The following is a 22978-nucleotide window of genomic DNA, read 5'->3' on the forward strand; positions in this document are numbered from 1 at the left end:
ATCTTTTGTCTACAATGTCTAATCTGCCATTAATACCACCTAGACATTGATTTTTCATCTCAGATGTAGTTTTCATCACTACGGGTTTAATTTGGATTAAAAATGTATTCTGTGTTGCTACTTAACATATTGTATCTTTGCTCTAGCTCAATGGATAGAATACAGCTATGGTAACTGTTTTAATGTCCTTGTCTACTAATTCTATCATCTGTATCAGTTACTCATGATTTATTCTTATCTTTACTATGGATTACATTTTTCTGCTTTTTTACCTGCTTGGTAATTTTTGAATGGATACTAGAGATTGTGAAATTTATCTCTGAATTTCTAGTGATAAGGTGTTACTTTTTATTTTCCGTCAAAGTTTTCTACAATTGCTAATTGCTATACTTTAAGAGCAACCTGCCCCTTTTGCAATCATAAGTAATCAAATATATATGAAGATACTCATTAATTTTTTAAAGTTCTCATCATTGAAAAAAATTTCAATTAATAATCACGTAGTTCCTCTCTGCTGCTGTTTCCTCAATTATCTGATTATTCTTGGTTGTGGTCCAAATTTATGCTTGAAGAACTGCTTTCTAAAATAGCTAGCTAGCTTGGATTTTTTTTTTAATAGAATGTATTTTTTCAACAGTTGTAGATTTACAGAAATCGTGTGGGAAGTACAGAGGGTTTACATATACCCTGTCCCCTCTCTCCACTCCCAGTTTCCCCTATTATGAACATCTTGCTTTCGTGTGATACATTTGTTAAAATTGATAAACCAGTAGTGATGCATTATTATTAACCAGAGTCCATGGTTCATACTAGGTTTGCCTCTACATATCTGTAGGTTTTAGTTTTCACAAATGCGTTTCATGTATCCACCACATCACAATATCACACAGAATAGTTTTACTGCCCTAAAAATACCCTGTGCTCCACCTGTTTATCCCTTCTCCCTCCTGTTGAAATCCCAGGGTCTATATATATATATATATATATTTTTTTTTTTTTTTACTTTCTTTATAGTTTTTCCTTTTCCAGAATGTCATATAGTTGGAGTAGTGTGGTATGTAGTGTTTACAGACTGGTTTCTTTCACTCAGCAATATGCACTTTAAATTCATCCATGCCTTTTTGTGGCTTGATAGCTTATTACTTTTTATTGGTGAATAATATTTCATTCCAGCATGGATGTACCACAGTTTATCCATTCACCTATTTAAGAAAATCTTAATTGCTTCAATTTTGGGCAGTTTTAAGTAAAGCTCTATAAACGTTCATGTGTGTTTTTTGTTTGGATGTAAGTTTTTAGTTGATTTGGGTAAATATCCAGGAGCATGATCGCTGCATCATATGGGAAACATGTATTTAGCTTTGTAAGAACCTGACAAAGTGTCTTCCAAAGTGGCTATAGTGTTTTGTATTCCTACTAGGAATAAATGAGAGTTCCTTCTGTTGCACTTTCTTACAGGATTTGATGTTACTAGTATTTTGGGTTTTAGTTATTCTGATAGATTTATACTCATATCTCATTGTTTTAGTTAGCAATTCCTAGTGCTATATGATGTTGGGTATCTTTTTGTTTGCTTATTTGTCATCTGTGTATCTTCTTTGGTGACATGTCTGTTCACATTCTTTGCCCAAGTTTTAGTTGGGTTGTTTGTTTCTTATTATTGAGTTGCAAGAGTTCTTTGTTTTGGATATATATCCTATATCATGTATGTTTTGTGTTTTGCATATATTTTCACTCATAGTGTGTCTTTTCATTCTTTTATCAGTGTCTTTTGCAGAGCAGAAGTTCTTAATTTTAATGAAGTTCAGTTTATCAGTTTTCTCTTTCATAGGTTGTGCTTTTGCTGTTGTTTCTACAAAGTCATCATCAAACTCACAGTCATGAATATTTTCTCCTTTGTTATCTTTTAGAAGTTTTATAGCTTTGCATTTGACATTTAAATCTATGATCAATTTTGAGTTAATATTTGTGAGATATCTGTGATTGGTACCTAGATTGATTTTGACGAGGAGGCATGTGGATGTCCATATTGCAGAAAGCCTATCCTTTCTCCATTGTATTGTCTTTGCTTCTTTGTCAAAGATCAATTGCGTGTCTTGGTGTGGCTCTGCTTCTGGGCTGTCTTCTATTCCACTGAATTGTTTGTTTTCTCACCAATACCACACTGCTTTGATTACTGTAGTTTTTAATAGTTCTTTTTCTTCAACATTGTTTTGGATATTTTGAGTCTTTTGCCTTTTCATATAAGCTTTAGAATAAGCTTGTTGATGTCCACAAAATAACTTTGGCTGGGATTCTTTTGAATCTATGGACCCAATTAGGAAAGATAGATACCTTAACAATATTGAGCTTTCTTATCCATGAATATAAAATACCTCTCTATATCATCTTTGATTTCTTTCATTGGGATTTTGTAATCATATAGATCTTGTATGTATTTTGTTAGTTTTATACCTAAATGTTTTACTTTTTTGTGCTAATGTAAATAGTATTTGTTTTTTAATTTCAAATTCTAATTGTTCATTGCTGGTATATAGGAAAGCAATTGACTTTTGCATGTTAACTTTGTATCGTACAACCTTGCTTATTAGTTCCAGGAGTTTTTTTGTTTTTGTCTTTGTATTTTTAATTCTTTGGGATTTTCTATATAATCACATCATTTGCAAACAAATACAGTTTTATTTCGTCCTTCCCAATCTGTATATCTTTTCTTGTCTTGTCTTGTCTTGTCTTGTCTTGTTGCATTAGTGTTGAATAGGAGTGAAAGAGTATGCTATGTTTGAGCATCTGCAGATTATTTGGCTGCTGTCTCAATCTATTCTGAGTTAATAGCAGGAGATGACAGTGAAAGTTGTTAATTGCCTCAGGTTAAGAAAAAGCTTGAATCCTTGACAAAGAGTTTGGATCTTATTCTTATCAAAAAGGAACCTATTAAAAAAAAAGAACCCATTACGTTTTTGAGGATGAATCTATTAAAAAATAACCAGCAAGAAGAATTTACGGAGAATAAAATAGAGGCAGAGTGTCTTTTTAGGGTATTACAATACTTCAGGCCAAAGGAAGATAAATTGTATAGTTGTATATAGTAGCATATACATATAGAAAAAAAAGTCCTTTCTCATTGATTTTTGTTAAAGATCTCAGAGGTATGAGAGTACACATAGTACAAGTATTTACTTTAAAAAGTGTACTGTTAAGGGTTTTGTTTTTTTCGGGGTTGGGGGTGGTGTGTGCAAATAACAGAAATTAGTTCTGGCTGGCTTAAGGAAAAAGGAAGTTATTGGCTACCAGAGGATCCCCTGGAATCCAAAATAGAATTGAACAGTAAAGATTCAGGAACAGCAGGAGGCTAGGAAATTCTGAGAATATCAGCAGGAGTCAGCGAAAGTCTCAACTCCAGTCATTTCCTCCCTGTACTCCTCAGGCCTGTGACTCAGTTAGAATTCTAAATTCCTGGAAGAGACTCTTAATTGACTGAGCTTTAGCACAGGTCTTGTCTCTGGGGAGAGGCAGCAGGTCTCTAACACTTGGCGGTCTTGGGGGTGGGGGACAGGTAGTGCTACAAGATAGGTTTATCATATATATAAAAGCTAGTGAAAATCCTAGTAAGATCTAGTACAGGGTTATTTATTTGGTCTCTCACTGACCTAAACTTTCTTTAGGTGCCATTATTAAAAATATTTACTCCCTGCTATTCTGGCATACTTTTTTAGTTTCAGTTTCATTCCTAGATATGCAGATAGTAAAGGTGTAAGGGTGTCTTTCAAGTTTTTGGAAGCTTGGGGTTTTTTCTGGTTCTCTTTATTTTCATTGACCAACTTGCAGAAAACGAAGGAAATACTGGTGCTCTAGTGACTAGTTTCTGTAAGCTGGTAGTAGAACTTTTAAAATGGTTTGGTTGGAAATCTAGCTAAATCTGCTAATATGAATGTCCATAATTAATATTTAATAAGTGCATACAATGCCAAGCAGTTTTCTGAGCACTTTGTATATTATTTAATTCTAATAACCCCATGGTGAAGGAACTGTTCAGAGCACTTTACGTGTATCAATTAATTTAATCTTAATAACCTGTGAAGTTAGTAATATTACTTCCATTTTACACATCAGGAAATGGATAGGGAATGTAAGTAACCACCTAAATCACAAAGCTAGTAAGTAGTGTGCTCTGTCCCAGTCTGTGCTTGCAGTCCTCATACTTTTCTCCCCTGGAATAGCCCTTATTCTCTGCCCTCACCTTGTCTCCAGTCAGAATTCGGGGTTCATTTTTCAGCCTTCCCAGAGCACTTATTTCTGCTTTCACTTTGGTATTTGTAGCATACTTTTAGTTATTTTTTAATCTCCTTTACTAGTTTACTAACTCCTTGAAGACGGGGACCATCTCTTAATTATCTATTTTCAGCAAATAATATTTCTTAGAATGAACTTAACGCCCCATTCAAATTTAATCTCTAAGTTAGCCAGACACTCTGTGAATGAATATGATTTACTTTGTTAATTCTTTTTATTATGACTATTCCCTTATCTAATGATCCCAACTCTTTCCTACCCTTGACCTCGTAAATTCCACATCTTGTGCTAAAAATGTATTTGTATAAAATCTCTTCCCTGGGGCTTTTCTGAGCAGTACTGTCCAATAGAACCTTTTATAATGATGGACATACTCTGCATCTGTGCTGTCTAGTAAGCAGTAACCTGTGGCTGTTGAGCATTTGAAATGTGACTAATATGACCAAGGAACTGAATTTTCTGTTTTAAATTTAAATAGCTAAGAGTGGTTAGTGACTGCCTTATCAGACAGTGCAGCCCCAGAGAGCACAAGAAAGAGGAGCCCAGAAGCGAACAGTGCCCTCCCACCTCCCAGTCTAGCCACCTGGTTGAGCACCTGACCTGGGGAGGACAGTAACATCGTAAAAGTTCTGTTTGACTCAAGTGAATTAGTCTCCAAATGTTTACACATTGAAAAAATATGGAACATTCGAATGATTAAATGTGGTATGGGATACAAGAGTTACCTTTCCATATAGAGAAAATCATTAGCTTGTTTTGCCTTTAGAGCACATAATGCCATCTTACAGAGTACTATTATGTTGTATAAAATCCTCACATCCTTCCCCACTTCCCTCACCGCCACCCACAAGTTCTTCATCTGTTAAATGGTAGTTTGTTTGTTTTTTGTTTTTTTTGAAGAAAAACTAACATGATCTGTCTTTTAATACAGTCAGTTTCCTACTCCTTTGTGGGAGTTGCAATCTAACATCTAGTTTTGCGTGTTCATTCAATTTCAATAATAACAACCAGAGAGAAATATTGGTTCATGCATTTTTTGAATAAAAATTGCCTTTTGAAACTAGCAGCATTGAGCTTTTTGAGGAAGCATATAAAACCTAGTTCATTGAGTAAGTTTGTATTTCAAATTACTAGATCATTATTAATGTCTTACACTATAATTTTAAGTCTCTGAATCTTAAAAACAACTTTAGAAAAGTCCCCCCCCCCATTTTTGGCTTGTCTAATTCTTATGCATAATGTATGGGAGAGTCTGAAATGTACTTAAGTTCCTTAGTTAGGTTGTATGTTGAATTTAAACTGTTAGTTACTCTAAGAATTACCCTTCTCTTTGCATGTCCTTCCCCCAGCTTAATTGTACATATGAAAGTCAAACTAAATGTGATATACATGTATAGATATATAATATGTACACACATTCCTATGACTGTCTTTAAAAGCTTGGGTAATTATGAATTCCTACATGTAGAATAACAAATGTGGGACACAGAACCAATTGAATTTTAAACTTACTTATCTTGATTAATTGTGTTTAAGAATTGAAAAGACTCAAAGGGAAAGTCTATGAGAGAAATCATAGACTTTGACCTTCATTACAGACAGGCTATCTCCCTGTGGGAGCCAAAGTTTGCTTTTCTCTTCCTTTATAGCTTTAGACACTGTAGTATGTTATTTTTCAGCAATGTTCACTTTTAATTTTTAAGAAAGCTTTTAAAAGATACTAGAAACGCTTCCTGGTTTATAGTTTCTCGATCAGAAAGATGATCTTTTTGTTTTTCCCCAGACTTCTACCATGAAGTGACTTGAATAGGTCTTTTGGTTTTCTTTGGTGTCTGTATTTTTCAAATCAACATTTAAGTTTTTGAAAAGCTGAAGTATTTACATGGTTTAAAATCAAATGCATTTGGCCAGTCCTTCCTTTTCCTGACAAAACACATGCACACACACAAAACCCCTAAACAGCTGGCAACTGTTACTTGTTTTCTATGTCCCTTTCCAGACGGTTTTATGCATATTTAGGCAAATGCAAATTATTTATTTCTGCTCCTGCTGTTGTGCACATATGTTAACATACTATACCCTTCATTTTACATCTTGTTTTTTTCTCACGTAGCAGTGTATCTTGAAGTTCGTTCTTTATCATGACTAAAAGAGCCTCTTCTTTTTTTTTTTTTTTTTTAAGAAGCTGTATAGTATCCCATTGTAAAACTGAACTGTGACTTATTTAATGAATTGAGTGGGTATTTTTCTTGATGATCTAGAAAATTCCAGTTGCCTGAGTAATTTTGGATGATTTTAAGGTTCTGAAGAGTTGAGTTAATAAATGTAAAATTTGGATTACTTTAATGGTTTTGATGGAAATCTTTCTAAAATATGTCACTCTTTTACCCTGGTTTAAATAGGCTAAACTGAAATTATTTTAACTCGTATGATAAGGTAGGTCATCTATAGAAACATTTTGGATACCATATTTTTACTGTGCTATATTTTCCTACTCCAAAGTCTGCTGTTACTACAGGATGCAAATTATCTTATCATCTTATGAATCTATTCATCTTGACCATGGTAAGAGTTTTTAGGGTTATTGCCGGTCAGGTTACAGGTCTTCTTTTACACTGTATGCTATATTATCTTTGATTATGGAATAGTTCTCATCTCTCCTGATTACTAGAAAGTTTATTACTGTTCTAAATAAGCAAGATTGTTTGCGTAATGCTTGCCTATATATTCTGAGTACATGGGCTAGACTGCAGAGGATTTATGGCAACTCTGCTGTCAAGGAGACAGCCTACTAGGCTTCCTTCCAGGAGAGCTGTTCTTAGTATCTATGTGTGCTAATGGGAAAACCCCTATACTAGCTACATCAGAGATCATAATTTCTCCTATTCTAGGTTTTTTCTTTTTTCCAAATGAACTTTAAGTTTCTCAGCATGTTTACTATTTACCAATTTTTTGATTCTATAGTTCATCTTATTCTTTAGTATTTTCCTGTCCACTAAAAAGAGTTTAACCCAACCATTTGTGTAGTTTGAAAGGACCTAACTACCTAATCAGTCATTTGACTTTTTTGAAGAGAATCTTCTTTATAAGACTTAGTAAAAATGGGAGCTGCTTCTTCCCTCTAATTTTTGATGACTAAAGCTGATCAAAGTATCTTGTTAGGCAGGCTCACATTGATTATTTTCATAAATAGTAGGCTATAATAGTAGGTTAAGTGTTAACACTTAAGGGATCCCATAGGTGACCTCTGAACTGAGGTTTGAAAGGTGAGCAGAGTTAGCCAGATAAAAGGACGGTGAGATACAGGGTGTTTCACCTTTGGGAGCATGGAGTTGAAGTGGAAGGTCAGGATATGAGAAAGGATAATGAGTTAGACAAAGACAGTCCCATTTATCTCCAACATACAGCATGATAGATAAGAATGAGGATGCACATGCATTTCTTTTTGTGATTAAGAACATTGTTTCCCTGATTATTTTGCCAACATTCTGCATTGATGTGACTGCATGTAAATATCATCTACTTCGTTTTACCAGTCTGATAAAGACAACACGGCTGATAAGGAAGCCATAAATCAGCTCGGATGAGGAATGATCAAAATAAATTTTAGCTGAAAAGGAGATGACCTGAGAAATAGAATTGTTGGGGACACATCTCTATGGAAGTGAAAAATATTGTTCCATTACACAGAAAAAAGTATGCTGTAATTACTGGGGATAGTATACATCTCCAGTTTTATGTTGTTTTAGCTATAATATTGTACCTAGTACCATACCTATCACATAACAAATGCTCAACAGATATTTAAATGAATAATTGAAAATTAAAATTCCTGTGAGTGGCAACTACCAGGAAAACAGGTTTAGGTTCAGTATTAAGAATTTTGTAACTGAGCTGCTCAATGATAAGAATTTTTTCCCTCAAGTTGTGAGCTCCCTTATAGCAGGCATTCAAGCAAATACTATGTAATCATCTATTAAGAATGTTATAGGAAGGATTGACCATAAAAGAACTCCTATCCTCCTAAGTCCCTCAAACACATACCCATTGGCCTTTCCAACCTGCTTTATTCAGTGGGTTTTTTTGAAGTTGCTCAGCCACAGTTTCTTAATGGGTAAGGTCATTGTATGTTAAAAACCTGGTTTGGCAAAAGGAACACGTTGGCTTAGATAGTTCATTTTCTTTAGATATAGAATTGTGTTTCTCTAATGAATCATTTTCTCACCCCAGGTTAGGCTGATCTAGGTTTTGTGGCCTGAGGCTTATACAGTTTGGAGAGGCTCTCTTTAAGAAAAAGAATCCAAAAATTAGATATAAAAATGGTTATTTAGCATGAGAAAAGATCACAACAAATAGAAAAATACCATACACTTTTAAAAAATCCAGAAAAATAGCTTCTTACTTGCTATTATAACTTATTTCTGCTATAACTGACTGATAACACTTCCTTGATACTTTTTATCTACCTTTTCCTGGCCACATATTTATCAGTCTCCTCTTTATATGACAACAATTTTATATTTTCTATAGAGAGAGTCTTTCCTCTTGCTCAAGATGGGGCAAATTATAACATCTATACCAAATCCAGCCTGCTTGAATTTATAAATAGTTTTATTAGAACACAGGCATCTCCAAATTACCTGTGGCTGCATTTGCACACTACAGTATCCGAGTTGAAGGAGACCTAATGGCCCACAAAGCCTAAAATATTACCTATCTGGGACTTTGTGGAAAAAGACTCCTGCTCAGTACTTTTGATCAAATTTTATTGTTTTTTATTATTGATAGTTTTAAAGCTGAAAGAAATTTTCTGAAACTGGTTACTGGTATTGGCACATCTGTAATTTCCTTCACTTTGCTTAGAGGATGCTTCTTTCCTTGGGAAAACTTCATCTCTTTGATCTCATTTGGCTGGACGACTGCCCCCTCCGCCAGAAATGTCCATGAAGTTTGCTCATAGTATCCCTCCCCGAGCAGGGAGCTGGACAGTACTCATTCAGATTCTTTTCCTTGGGGTTAAAGATTGGGTCTGGATGGATCATATAATCCAAGAGGGACAGGTTATTTCTAAGGCTGGGCAAATGTTGAGATAAGACGTCCTTGATGGCAATACCAAGATAATCATGTTCAGGAATCACTAGAGAGGATCCTCCTGGAATGAGGGTGGAGTTGCTGTCACTTCATGTGTTGTCAAAGGAGAATAAACCAAGCCTTGCAAGGGGCTCTTCCAAGTAAAGTTCTCTGAAACTTAAACTTAATTGATTTCTTGGTAAATCTACCTACGTCCTCAGGTTATAGAACACACAGTTGTTTGAAGTTTTTCTTTACATAAAGATCTTTTTCCCTCATGCACTAGCAGTCCTGTGTTTTCCACCACCCTAACCACCTCCAACCTCTCCTTCCCCCTCCCCCAATATAAAGTAAAAATCTTGAAGCAAGTGGGATCAGTAGAGGAATAAAATCATATTAAGAGTATATGTTTCTTGGAGAATCATTTAGATAAGATAGGGTGAAAATATGACAATATAGGAACTGGATGAATCAATGAGTATAGTATATGGTGAATAGAAAATGAGCAGCTATTTGGAAAATTTATCCAGAGCTGACCAGTATATGGCCTTTGGCAAGTAAAGTGAACTCATCCATAAAATGAGTGGATTAGATTATATGCTTGGTAAATTTATGATATGGTATTACATGGTATTTGGCTTTAGGATTCAGGAATACCCAAATCCTATTAAGTGACCAAAGTACCTACCTTTCTACCCTCTCATCCCAAATTGTTATTTTCCCAGGAAAGTGGTAGCAGAAACACACATGCTCTCTTTCTCTCTCTCTCTACTTCTCTATCTCTCTGTATAAATTTGTTTGTCATCAGAGCTTGGGTCTCAGCTGATAATGTTAAACTTTGGTGAGCTGAGGTGAGAATCCTAAGGAACTCCTGAAAACCCAAATCTAAACTTTAGGTTTACCATAATCCAGTTGACCGTGCAAGAGAGAAGCAGACAAAGGGAAGAGGCACCAGAAAAGAGAAGAAAAACTTTTAAGCAGGTCCATGTAAGCTACAGGGCAGGGAGGAGCAGAAGAGAGCAAGCCATACCTGTTTGCTGACACTTTTTAAGTGTCCTCACCTGTTTGCGAACATGACCCAGTATGTAATGAGATTCATATCCCTCTCAGAGCCTTTGTATGTAATTGTCCTTGAAGTAGAAAATTCACAGTACAGAGTGCCTTGCCATTTGTAGTTTTAGCATCTATAATTTTGATTGTTCGCAGGTAATGCTAAAGATCTGTGCCATATAATTTACATTTTTCTAGGTGTATGAAATTTAAATCACAGGCACTATATGAAATGATTGATGTGTTGGGTGTGAGTGGTTTAGTGAGTGAACCTAGTCTATTGCACAGCGTATTTCTTTTAGTAAGGCTTTTGTTTAGAAAGTTATTTTTAAGTGGTTTCAAAAAAGAAAGTGTACTGGTAAGGAGAGTGAGCTCTAAAATTCTTATGATTTGTAGATTAAATTTTTGGATAACTATACAGGTCCAGTATAAATGGAATAGAAGAAGGAGCTAGAATTATCTATTACAGGTTGTTATGGTTTTTAATACCTTAATACAATTCCCTGCATCTGTTAGCTATTGCTGCAAACCAACCACCTAAAATGTTTGTGACTTGGAAGCAATATCAGTTTATTTTTCACAGTTCTGTGGATTGGCTGGGCAGTTAGTCTGCTCTTGTCACCTTGGCTCACTCATGCAGTGGCATTCTGCTGGCAAGTCTGGTAGGAGCTGGGCTCAGCGAGGGCAGGGAAGATGACTGCAGCCATGTTCTCTGTGTGGTTTTTCACCCCAGGTGTTAGGGCAGCAGTTCCAAGAGGATAAGCCATGACGTGCATGTGCTTTTCAAGCTCTGCTTTGCCTGAAGTCTTACTGGTTAAAGCAAGTCATACGGATAAACCCAGAGTCGTTAGGGGAGGAGGCTGTACAAGAACTTGGATCCTGAGAGGCATCCAAGGGCCAATACAGAAATGATAAACTACTGTGCCACACCTCCAGGCAATGTTTCCAAACTGTGTGGCTGTTTCTCTCTCTCAACCAGGGTTGAGCTGTTTGATGTTACTTTAATATTGTCTGTAACCTCATTCCATACCCCTCGTTTCTTTATTATCCTCCACCCTGCACAACTCCAGAAACTCCCCTAGCCCTTTCCCGTGGTATAGTCTTTGTTTCCTCCCAGCTCTGTGCTCACCTGCCTCATCCCTTTTCATCCTTCAAGTACAGTGTCATTTTAGGGAAGCCTTCCATGCTAGGTATATTTTACATTTTCCTTGCATACTGGATTTTCCCCTTATAGCTTATGTAATAGTTATTAATGTCTATCTGCCTGTTAGAACTCATGAGGTGTCTGTCTAATTTATTTTGCTTCCATCCCACTTTTATTCCCACCCCCGCTTATACAGTCCCGTGTTCATGGTAGGTACCCAGTATATATTTGGTGAACGACTATACCCAGCACCAATTTTCTTACACGGCTACTAAGACCTAAAAGACTACTTGTGCTCTGTCCCTTAGGCAGCAGCTGTTTTCATCTGGCTCCCTTTTTCTTCACTGTTGGGATTCTGTTTGTTACTTACTACTTTTGTACTCCTCTCTTCCATTGCTCCAGCTTTGCTTTTTAAAAATTATTATTTTGTCTTTAACATAGTCTTTTTAAATCTCTACCTTTTTCTGTTGATTTTTTTCCCTTTCTTTCTTTCTTCCTTTCTTTCTTTCATTATTTTTCATTGTGGAAATTACCAGGTGATAAAATCTCTTCTTTCCAAAGTGAATTATTTGTGTTTTCTTTTTTTGAATAAATTTTACTGGTACTGGTTTCTATTTTTCAAATGGGTGGTTTCTGTGTTAGGTTTTTACGTTGCCATATAATTGCCATGTTATACTTTATTTAGAAAATTGCTCTTTGAGATTGCTGTATAATTAAGTAATTATAAGAATTCAGATTTTTTATAGTTAAATTTTTTTAATTGAGGAATAACCAAATTCTTTATCTTGCTTTACTTTTCAAATTCCTTTTATTCATATTCAAATTTCATATTCAGGATAATAGTGGGACATTTCATGTGAATATATCATCAGAGTATTTAGGAACATATTTAAATCTTAGCTTTTGTATAATAAAACTTAGGATGGATTTTCCTAAATTAGTTTTTAGGAACTTGGGGCCACACATACACATAAAAAAGCTGAAATTGTTTTGACTACTAATCCAGGCCATTATGATTATAGAAAAGACTTTATTCAGTCATATGGTTTCTTTTTCCACACTCACTTTATTTTTAATATTCATTGAAAATATATCTTTGAGACTTATTTTCTTTAACACTATTGTATATTTATTGGATTATTAAAATAATCATCATTGTAGACAGTTATTCAGAATTAAGTCATAATACTTGTTGTAGGCAGTTGGCTGTCAAGCAAGGATCTATAAGTCCTGGTATTTTCCAGTCTTTTCTCTGTCATTAGTTGATTCTATAATAAACATCTGTTTTCTTGACCTGAAATTCTTACCCTGACCTGTTACATAATGTGGTGGTTCTGATAATGTGAAAGGAATTTAAACTATAGCTGTGGTGGATGCTTGTGATTTGAGTCTTATTCAGGATGAAACTCCTTGTAGTAAAGTGGGATTAGTATAGAGGGACTTGGAAGAAGTGGCGGCTTTCTTAGTTTTGGGTCAGTGTGGCAGTGGCTAACGTGTAGAGGTAGCAGTGTCTCTCAGAAGAAAGCCTCCTGCCCAAGACTGTCATGATTGTGGAAGCGGGTTAAGAGTCTTACATTTTTATGAATCACTTGTGCTTTTAAAAATTTCCAATTTAAAATAACTTCATACTTACAGAAAAGTTGAAAATTCAGTGTAAAGAATTCCTGTGTATCTTTCATCCATATTTGTCAAACATTTATAACATTTTACCATGGTTTCCTCTGTGTGTATATACATGCGCATTACTATTTTCTGAATCACTTGAGAATAAGTTGCTGATATGATGCCCCATATACTTCAGGGTATGTATCCTAAAATTAAAGGTCATTCTCTTATTCATTATCGTAGTATCATTTTCAGAATCAGAATATGTAATTTTTAATTTAACACATGTTTGCTTACTTGGGGCAAAGTATAGGTGAAGTGGAAGTATAGGCTTGCAAAACTATTTTAGGTGCATAAGGGGGTTACAATCTACTTAATAGTAAATACGGAAAATTACTCTATTCTAGAATAAGATCTGTGATGTAACAAGATACACACAAAAAATACTCTAGAAACACAAAGAAAAAGCAGTCATTTCAGCCTGGAGAATCAGGGAAATACTTCTTGACTAGTGCAGAGTCAGCAGTGCCCTGCTGAGGGACAGTGGGAGGAATTCATACCCCAGACTTTATCCTCCATCTTATTTCTGCCCTTGACAGTGAAAGGTCTGATGATGGATGTGCTATTGCAGTAACCCTACTGAAGTATCAGGAATGCATGAGATAGGACAGGTTCTATTTCTACGAAAGTTAATATAGTTGATGTAGTACTTTTTTCCCCCTTTTGGTTAACAGATTTTAACCCTAACATTTTGGGGCTAATAAGAAATAGATTCCCTTTTCTAAGCACTTGTCCTTAGGTTGTTTTTCAATAATACCATCTTGATTATGAAAGAAAGTAATGGAGTTGATTGCTGTAATTACTTTAAAGGAATGGAAAGAATGTTTTTAAAAACTTAATTAAGCCACTGTCAGTCTAGAGTTTTAGGGATAGTCACTGTTTTTTTTTTATTTCTGGCATTTGTGTATTAAATGTTATGTTATTCTTACATTCACTATAATTACTCAGTTTTATAAGGTGCTACGGTATATAATTTTCAGACTTTGCCGGTTTAAGAAAAGAAGGAATGAAGGAGGCACACTTAGATTGACAGTGACACTGTAGCAAAATTTTGAAAATCCCATTACTGAAAGTTGCTGATAAGTTGGGTTCTTTATTATTAAAATTTCATAAATTGTTTTAGAATAAGGTTTATAATAGCCAACTATGCGTGGAAAATTATAAAATTATTTAATGGGTCTTTATTTCTTAAAAGCAGATGTTTTAAGAATTTGTTTTAAATTTATTTAAATGTTTAAATGGGATTTGGTGGGGAATTTATTGTTGTTTTAAGTTCACATATACATCCAGACAGTGTTTTACAATGTTAATATTTGGTCCTTTGGCAAGGGGATTTCTGTAATGGAATTTCAGGCTCTATTTAATAACACATTTTTTTCTTTTGCAAGCTGCAACTTCTTGTTTTCTGGTTAAAAAGTAAAGTAAGAAGGTTTTTAGAGCTTGGTATCTCATTTTCCTAATTGTTTTTATTTTTAAAAGTGAATGAATGCATTTTGACAGCACCATACTAACAGGGCTGTAATTCATATGAATTTTCGTCAGAAAACAGATTTTCTCATCTGATTTTTTAATTCTCCTGCTTGATCTTTAACATCTTAAGCTAATATATGAAAAGCCCATTTTTCTGAAGTTTTCAGTGCTAGAGGCCCGGGGTCAGGGAGCCTGTGGCGCTCTCATGCTGAGGGTGTGCACTTGCAGAACATAGGTATGTTCTGAGCAGGCCGACGGCATACTCACATTCTCCAGGCTACTTTTTAAAACCAAAGTCCTTGTTTCTAAGCCATTTTCATAATTTTTAAAATGGCTCTTGTGTAACTTCTGTTGCTTTATGTCCTGTTCATGACTGTCTCTGAAATTCAAAGAAGAGTTTGGTCAGCAAACATTAAAAATGTGGAACACTGTTCTCTTGGAAAGCCTTTCTGAAGTTTTGATTCCCAGCAGTTGATCTTACATTTCTGCCTTTATTATTATTAGAAAAGACTTGCATGTGTAATAAGTCTTTGGAATTCTCTTATTAAAGGAGGACATTCTTCAGGCATAGATAAGTAATCCAAAACGGTGGCATCTCCAAATCTTAATGTACTCTGTTTTTTATTACAATGCCCAGTATTCATTGAACTGATGTACCAAATTACTTAATCATCTACTTCTGGTTATTTAAATTCCTTCTATTAAAAAAACATAATTAATATATATTCACATAAATGGTTTGTTTTATATTTATATTAAAATATAATTTTTGTTATATTTCAAGTTATTTCCTCAATTTCTAGTTTAGGAGGGAGATTTCTGGATCAGAAAACATGATTATTGTTTTCAGAGGATGTGTAAGTGCTGTGCCAGTAAATGGGTGTATTACTCTTACAGAAACTGAGATTGACTAGTTACATTCTAGATTATAATATAAAGGAAACTGAATTTAGAATTAAATGAAGGTTTCCATTGTTTCATGATACAGTCATGAGGCAGGTGGCAACATGGTGTACTGGAAAACCCTAATGCATGTTCTGAGGTGTCTATTGCATGTAATGCATTAGCTGCTTTCCTGTGCATCTCAAAGAGTGCTAGTTAGGTACATACGTATCCTTGGGAAAATTGGGACAGTAGTTGCTCAAATCACTTTTCATATCTTCAATATAGCTTTCAAGCTGTGTAATCCTGTGCAATTCACTTAAAATCTTTTCTTTCCTCAGTTCTACCATCTTTAAAAAAGGAGATGTTAAAATTTATCTTTGGGATGATAATATGTTCAAAGTGTCCAGCACTGTAATTAGTAACCACAAATCTTGCTTTCAGGTTTGACTTAGTACCTATACTTAAGTGGTTAACTGCTTTATGGAGGTCAGCCTTTACTAATGCTGCTACTTTATTGCTTAAATGTTCGTTTTATTGGAAAACAGTGTGGTAGAGGGAGTAAGAATGTAGGATCTGAAGTCACAAATTGTCTGGATTGGAATTTCAGCTTTGCTGCTTAGCTGTGTGATACTGAGCAAATTATTTACCCTTTTTAACCTTGGGTTTCTCAAGCATAAAGTGAGGTTATAATAGTAATGAAAATTAAGTGGAGTTAAATTTAGAAGTCCTTATTAAAGCACATTTCCTGACACATTTTAAGCATCAGTAAATGTTAGCTTTCAGTAATTATTTTTAATATAGTTATTGTATTATTTATTACTGCAAAAGAAATTACTTTAAAAAGTAGCTTAAAATAACAATAAATTTTTATTACTTTTTTGTTTGTTTGGGTCTGGAATTTAAGTACAGGTTGGCTGGCGGTTCTGGTTGTGTCTCTCATGAGACAGCTGTCAAGGTAGCAGCAGGAGCTGTGGTTATTCGTATTATTTTGAACCTAACGGCTATACATTTTGTGTTTTGCAGACTATGTCTTCAGCAGTGGTACAGTTATATGCAGCAGATCGGAACTGTATGTGGTCAAAGAAGTGCAGTGGTGTTGCTTGTCTTGTTAAGGACAATCCACAAAGATCTTATTTTTTAAGAATATTTGATATCAAGGTGAGTTTGGTTTTACTTCCACTTAAACTGTAGGTGACTAGGTCTTCTATTTCAATTATAACTTAGTATAGATTTGTTTATCCTGTATGTAATATTTAAATTATACTTAAATTAATATTAGAAGAGTGAAGCTTGGTTTTAGATATTGAAGCATGGGCTTTGGGACCAGTGGGAACACGTTCTAAGCTGGAACATGAATAGTTCCCCATTTTATCTTCCCACACATTAATGGTTTTGTTGGTTTGTCTGTTTTTATTCCTTTGGGCCGTGGACTTTCCCCACATTCTCTCCTTTTTTAATAATACTTTTTTTTTTTATTCTATCCTGTCCATTGCAGATGAGTACATAGTCCTTTCAGGGAACTACAGAAGTATATTTTAGCTTGGTATGTACTTATTTACTTTGGCCCAGGTTTAAAGCATCAGACAATATCTATAATCATGTATTTGCTACCCATTTTATGTTGTTTCTCAGCGTAAGTATGTTCGGATTTTCACAGCTTTGTATCCCTCACTTGAACATAAATCCACATTGTCTTAGAGTGGATGCCCTTTGTCAGATATTCATCTCTGACAGTGACTGTAAAAATAATTAGCTTAGGTGACATCTCACATCTTTTAAAATCTTTTCTGTGGATAAGCCTCCTTGCTTAATATTTATATGTGGCAATAAGTATAATGAGGTTGTAATTACAAAAAAAAAACCAAAAGTGACTTTGAACTCTGGGATGATACTTACGGTTAGATGGATGGTAATTAGACTGTTTTTACTCTGCTGGGCTCTAGCTTATTTATTTGTGAAATGGGATAACCATCTGGGTCTGTAGCAAAGTATTTCCCTGAGATTAAGTAACTGCACTTTGTAAAATTCGTCATTCTTAACATCCCCTTCTCCATACCCCAAGGCAGCTGAGTATGTGGCATACTCCTCTCACTAACAGGGGCTTACTGTGATGGTGATTCTGGGGGGTGGGGGACATATGCATAGTGTAAAAGATACCCCTAAGTCCTTTGATATTTCTCGTCACTAATGAGAAACATTGTTTAGAAATCGAATATACACGTAACTCCACTGAGAAGACAAGGATTTCATTACAGTGGTCATAATGTGTGTATAGCGTATTTAAATATTTTTAAATTGTGGTCTAGGTAGAACTTTGTGTTTCAGAATAGGGCAGTGATTATATTTCTCTAACCGTTTATCTCCGATTATAGATAACCATTGCTGAATACTTGCAGTTAGGCACCTTTGGTGTTAAAGGTGATTATTATTTCTTGTACTGCAGCTGTGAATATGATAATCATCCTTGGATCTCTTAACTGTAGTTTAACCTCGGTGTGCTTTACTCATCAGTCTTTCTGCACATGATTGATACTCCTTATACCAGTGTTTAAGTAGGAGACCACTCTGCAAAAGTAAGAATTCAAAGATTGTGAATGAGCAGTACAGAGAAGGTATATTTGACCCTCTCAGCATCTACAGAACTGAGGAACGGAGGATGAAGTCTTCGTGGAATATTTGATAACACAGTCTTAATACTGCTGATGGAACTATGCACTGATAATTAGTGCATGTTCAAAAATATCCTATCCCTTCTATCCAACATTGGCTGTCTAGTAATTGTTCTAGTTGTGTGTTTGACAAAGTGACTGTACTTGGGAATGCTTGGCTAGTGAGATTATATCTTAGTATACTGAATTCAACTGACTTGATATGTAGTTTTTATGAAAGAAATATCCAGTATTTACTGTTTTGTTATTACTTATTAAATTGTGTGATATGTTACTTATGTATTTTACATGTATGTGATCTGTATGTATCTAAAAGCTATTATTAATATAAATAATTTCTTTAATTTTTTTTTTCCTAAAGAAATTTCTTTAATTTCTTTTTGGTAACTCTTATTTTAACTTCTACTTTTTTCTAGGATGGGAAACTATTGTGGGAACAAGAACTATACAATAACTTTGTATATAATAGTCCTAGAGGATATTTTCATACCTTCGCTGGGGATGTAAGTCATATTTCTTTCATTGCTCTGTTTAATGTAATTGCTTTTACATTTGTCTATGGAAAGTGTTTATGAGCTTTTTGTGTAAGCATAGTATAAAATATAAAGAATTCTTTTACTTTTAAAAGCCACTTCACAGATATTATGACTTAATCAGAAGAAATGGCTAAGATTTTAAAGGCAGAAAAGAATATGGTTTCAAAGAGTAGTGCTAATGTAATTTGGTATGTAGAAAAGAAGTTTTGTTTTTTCATCTTCTGTGCCTTTGGGCAGATAGTTTAACCTTCCTGGGTTTTAGTTTTCCTATCTATAAAAATGAAACAACTAATCCATGGTAACTTAAATATTGAATTTTATATTGCCATTCAAGTTATTTTGTGAAAGAGTATTTCATGGTCTGGAAGAGTAGTAAAATATAATAAATGGGGAGGGAAACAGAATTTTAAAAATTATTGCATATACTTGGGGAAAATGTTAGAAGGATTTCTGTACCACACACTCACAGGAATTGTCTGAGTGACTAGATTATGGGTGATTTAAGTTTTCTTGTTTTCATATTTGTATTTCCTAAATTTTCTACAATAAAAGGTTGGATTAGAAGGTGTATCCATCTTTTCAGAAAATATTTTCTTTGTTATTTTTCATATTTTTCTTGATAGTCTATTATGGGTTAAATGCCATAATAAATAATGTCAGTGTGTTTCCACATTTTTAATAATTTACATGAGTTAAGATTATAATTTAAATAATTAAGCTATAATTAACCTATGCAATAAAAACATAAAGCTAGTAAAGACAGAATTGATCTGCATTTGATCGTTTCCAGTGTTTGCCTTTTCAAACCAAATGTTTATAGAGCTCTGTTGATCAAATTCTATTTACTGTTTTTTTTTTAATTGAAGGTGAAGTATTCAGTTTAACATTTGAGTGTCTACTGCAGTAGGTAACCTCTCTAATAGTCGTCTTTTACTCTGCCTTGCCTTCTCCATGCTTTTTGCCTTTGTGAATTAATTCAGGTCATAAAATAAGTTCTTGTCTGCTATAAAGTTAAGGTTTCTTTCTTCATAAATGAACTTCTATTGGTTATCAACTTTTTAAAGTAAAGCTAAATTTGTTGTTTTTATTGTTAACTTTTTTTGATGAATATATTTCAGACTTGTCAAGTGGCTCTTAATTTTGCCAATGAAGAAGAAGCAAAAAAATTCCGAAAAGCAGTTACAGACTTGTTGGGTCGGCGACAAAGAAAATCTGGTAAACTTTTTTTTTTTTTTTTTTAATTTCTTTAAGCAGGAGCTGTCAAATTATGGCTCAAGGGACAGATCTGGCTTGTCATCTATTTTTGTTGAAACATAGCTATGCTTGTTGGTTTACATGTTGTCTTTGGCTGCTTTTTTGCTGCAACACAGTTGTAGTTCTGACAAAGACTGTATGGCCCGCAAAGCCTAAAATATTTCCTATCTGGCCATTTATAAAAAACAGATTGCTGATCCTTACCTTAAAAGAAATAATATTTTTATTGAGAGCTAATTTTTTTCAAATTTATTGAAGAACTCGTTCCAATAAGCTTTTTTGTTGATAACATTTTATATATACTGACTTTTAAATTTGCATTTTTATAGCATTATTTGTAACTTACATTTTAAAAAGTATTTTGTAGTTGTGAACAAAGATTTTAGGCAGGCCTAAAGGCAGATAAGCAAAGTTGCAAACAAGATCTGTAAACATTGCCTTGTCTCTGTTCTGTCCCTGATGTTCTATGTTATAAAACCAAAAGAAGTTTAGTTTAATGCATGAGACCTAATACATATAAAACAATTAGAGAATGATATAGGATAGTATAGAGCTTTAAATTAATTGGTGTAGAACTATCTGACAGCGATGCACCAGGCCTTTCTGTTGTAAAGTGGGAGAGGGTGATTAGGAAAGGTGAACTTCTCCAAAATCATCTTCTTAAGCAGATCACTTTTAGGAGACATAACTTATGGGGGTTGAAATCAGCAAATAGATCCCCTTAAAACTAGCCAAGCCCATGTACTACTCCTTGAAAACTATTTCTGTACATCCACATATACATGTTATCCCAGTTTGAAAATCACTGTATTCAAGGATGTGTTTTACCAATAGGAGGTAATAAGTCATGGAAAAGGAAGACACTGGATCCGGAAAGCAGGAATGTAAAAGCATGTATTCCATTTTGTACATGTTTCTTGTTATTTTAACGGGTTTCTCAGAGGAAGGTAATGTGAAAATGAAAATAAAACGAACTAAGTTGTTGCCTCACTTACTGCCATCTTGTTATATCCCCCTTGTAATGAGTGAATAGGAGAATTACTAGGAGTCTATTATCTTTTGTTACTTCTTTTGGGGGCAGAGAGTGTTTACCACTTGATTCCATGCTAGGAAAGGATTTAACGCTGAGGAATAACTATGATCAACTTCCAACTTTGCCTCTCTTTGACTTAGGTGACGGAATCTAACTTTTGGAGCAACAAAGAATTAGTTTGTTTTCTTTTTTCCCTCCATTAGACATTAAATGTTGGAAGCCATCTATCATGTCCTCCTTAGGTCTTCACTTCTTTAGTTTAACTAGTTCCAGTTTCTTATTCCTTACATGATGTGATTTGCACTGAATCCACTATAGATTTTTATGTCTTCAAATGGTCCAGATTTGAAGAAATGGTCCAACTTCAAATATGGTGTTTAGTTTGGAACACTGTACTTCAAAAGTTGTATGACCAGTTTTAGTAGATACTAAAAACATCCCCTGGTTTGATTAAATGCTGTTCTGCTAATGTTTCTAGCAAGTACCTCACACCGTTAGCTTCCATTCTTCTTCATTGAACTAAATCTTCTCTTTTTTTTTATATATAAATGGCTCTCAAGCCAGGATAGTGTCATGTTTCTAAATAATTGCTTTTTAGAACTTATACTTTGAACTTTACATTTATCTCAGAATATTTCCATTTTTGTGCCACCACCAATTTAAGAAGTATTTCCTCTCTGGATGCAGAGATGGCATCACCTTGGAAATCAGAGGTTTGACATTCATTGACATAGATAGGACTTGCTTACATCAAATATTTCAGAAAATTACTTTATCAGACCACCAGATGGAGTAATACATTTATATTCTCTTTGCCAGGATTTTCAACTTGTCCCTCAGTTAAATCTTACTAATTTTAGTTTATGGCTGTTTATAAAGTAATTATTTTACTATATCATTATTTATGGGTATTTGTCTTCAGATTTTGGAAAATTTTGTGTTAGAAAACTGTGGAAATTATATTTGTTTAAAATTCTTCAACCACTTTTGAACTTTGTTGAAACCAAAATTGTGTCAAACCTGGTATGTAAGAGTATGAATGCAAAGGATTAATAGAAGTTCTCCTGGAGTAACTCCTCCCTAATTGACTATAGCTTTTCAGTGTTATTTTGGTCTGCCCCGGTGCTCAGACATCTCTGGGTATTCTCATTACCTTTGTGCTTTCATTCAGTCCCATAGCTTTGAATACTGTCTATACGCTGCTAACTCCCAAAGTCTTATTTACATTGTTGGCCTCTCCCCTGACCTTTAGACTTGTGTGCTCCATTTGGGTGTCAGAATAGCCTTCAGACCTAATATTTCTGAACGGAACTTGATCCATGTTTCCCAGCCCCAGTCAGATGTGTTCCTTTCCTAGTCGTCCCCATCCCGGTAAAAGGCATTGCCTCCACCTTGTCACTCTGACTCACTGTGTTGTCTCATGTACCCTATTGGGGAGTTCTGTTGTCTCTGCCTTTGCATGTCCTGGATTTATTTCTTGCCACTTCTGTTGCTGCCACCCTAATCCAAGCCACCATCATCTGTCAATATCTGTCATCTGGACTACCCTAACTCTCTCACTTGTCTCCCTGCTGTCACTGTATGCCCCCTACTGTCTCTTTTCCACATAGGAACCAGGCAAGACTTTGAAAGATTAGATCATGTCACTTGCGCTATTTAAAACCCGTATCATATATAGAATACACTCTACCTTAACCCATGACCTGTGGGACCCACATGATTCAGTTCCCTGGTTCTCCTGACTTCTGACCTCTCTCCTTCCACTGTTCCTTTGGCTCACTATAGTTCAGTATTATGGTGCTCCTTCATGCTGTTCTCTCCTTAGGGCCTCTCTCTTATTTTATTCAAATGTCTGCTCAAATGTCGATTCCTCAGAGAAACTTTTCTTAACCACTTATATATCGACTAAGGA

At 34.7% G+C, this 22978-nt stretch overlaps 2 protein-coding genes across 2 annotated transcripts in view; both read left to right on the top strand.

Annotated features, from left to right (window-relative positions):
- Positions 1-22978, top strand: part of NDUFA5 (NADH:ubiquinone oxidoreductase subunit A5) — a 205417-nt gene that overhangs the window by 46953 nt on the left and 135486 nt on the right. The gene's annotated exons all lie outside the window — the stretch shown is intronic.
- Positions 1-22978, top strand: part of WASL (WASP like actin nucleation promoting factor) — a 69332-nt gene that overhangs the window by 15128 nt on the left and 31226 nt on the right. The window contains exons 2-4 of the mRNA XM_031674200.2: positions 16598-16732; positions 18660-18746; positions 19898-19994. Of these exons, the coding sequence (XP_031530060.1) occupies positions 16598-16732; positions 18660-18746; positions 19898-19994 (319 nt within the window). The remainder of the gene's footprint in view (positions 1-16597; positions 16733-18659; positions 18747-19897; positions 19995-22978) is intronic.

This window comes from Vicugna pacos, chromosome 7 (genome assembly GCF_048564905.1).
Source record: "Vicugna pacos chromosome 7, VicPac4, whole genome shotgun sequence".
In the NCBI taxonomy this organism is placed as follows: Eukaryota; Metazoa; Chordata; class Mammalia; order Artiodactyla; family Camelidae; genus Vicugna; species Vicugna pacos.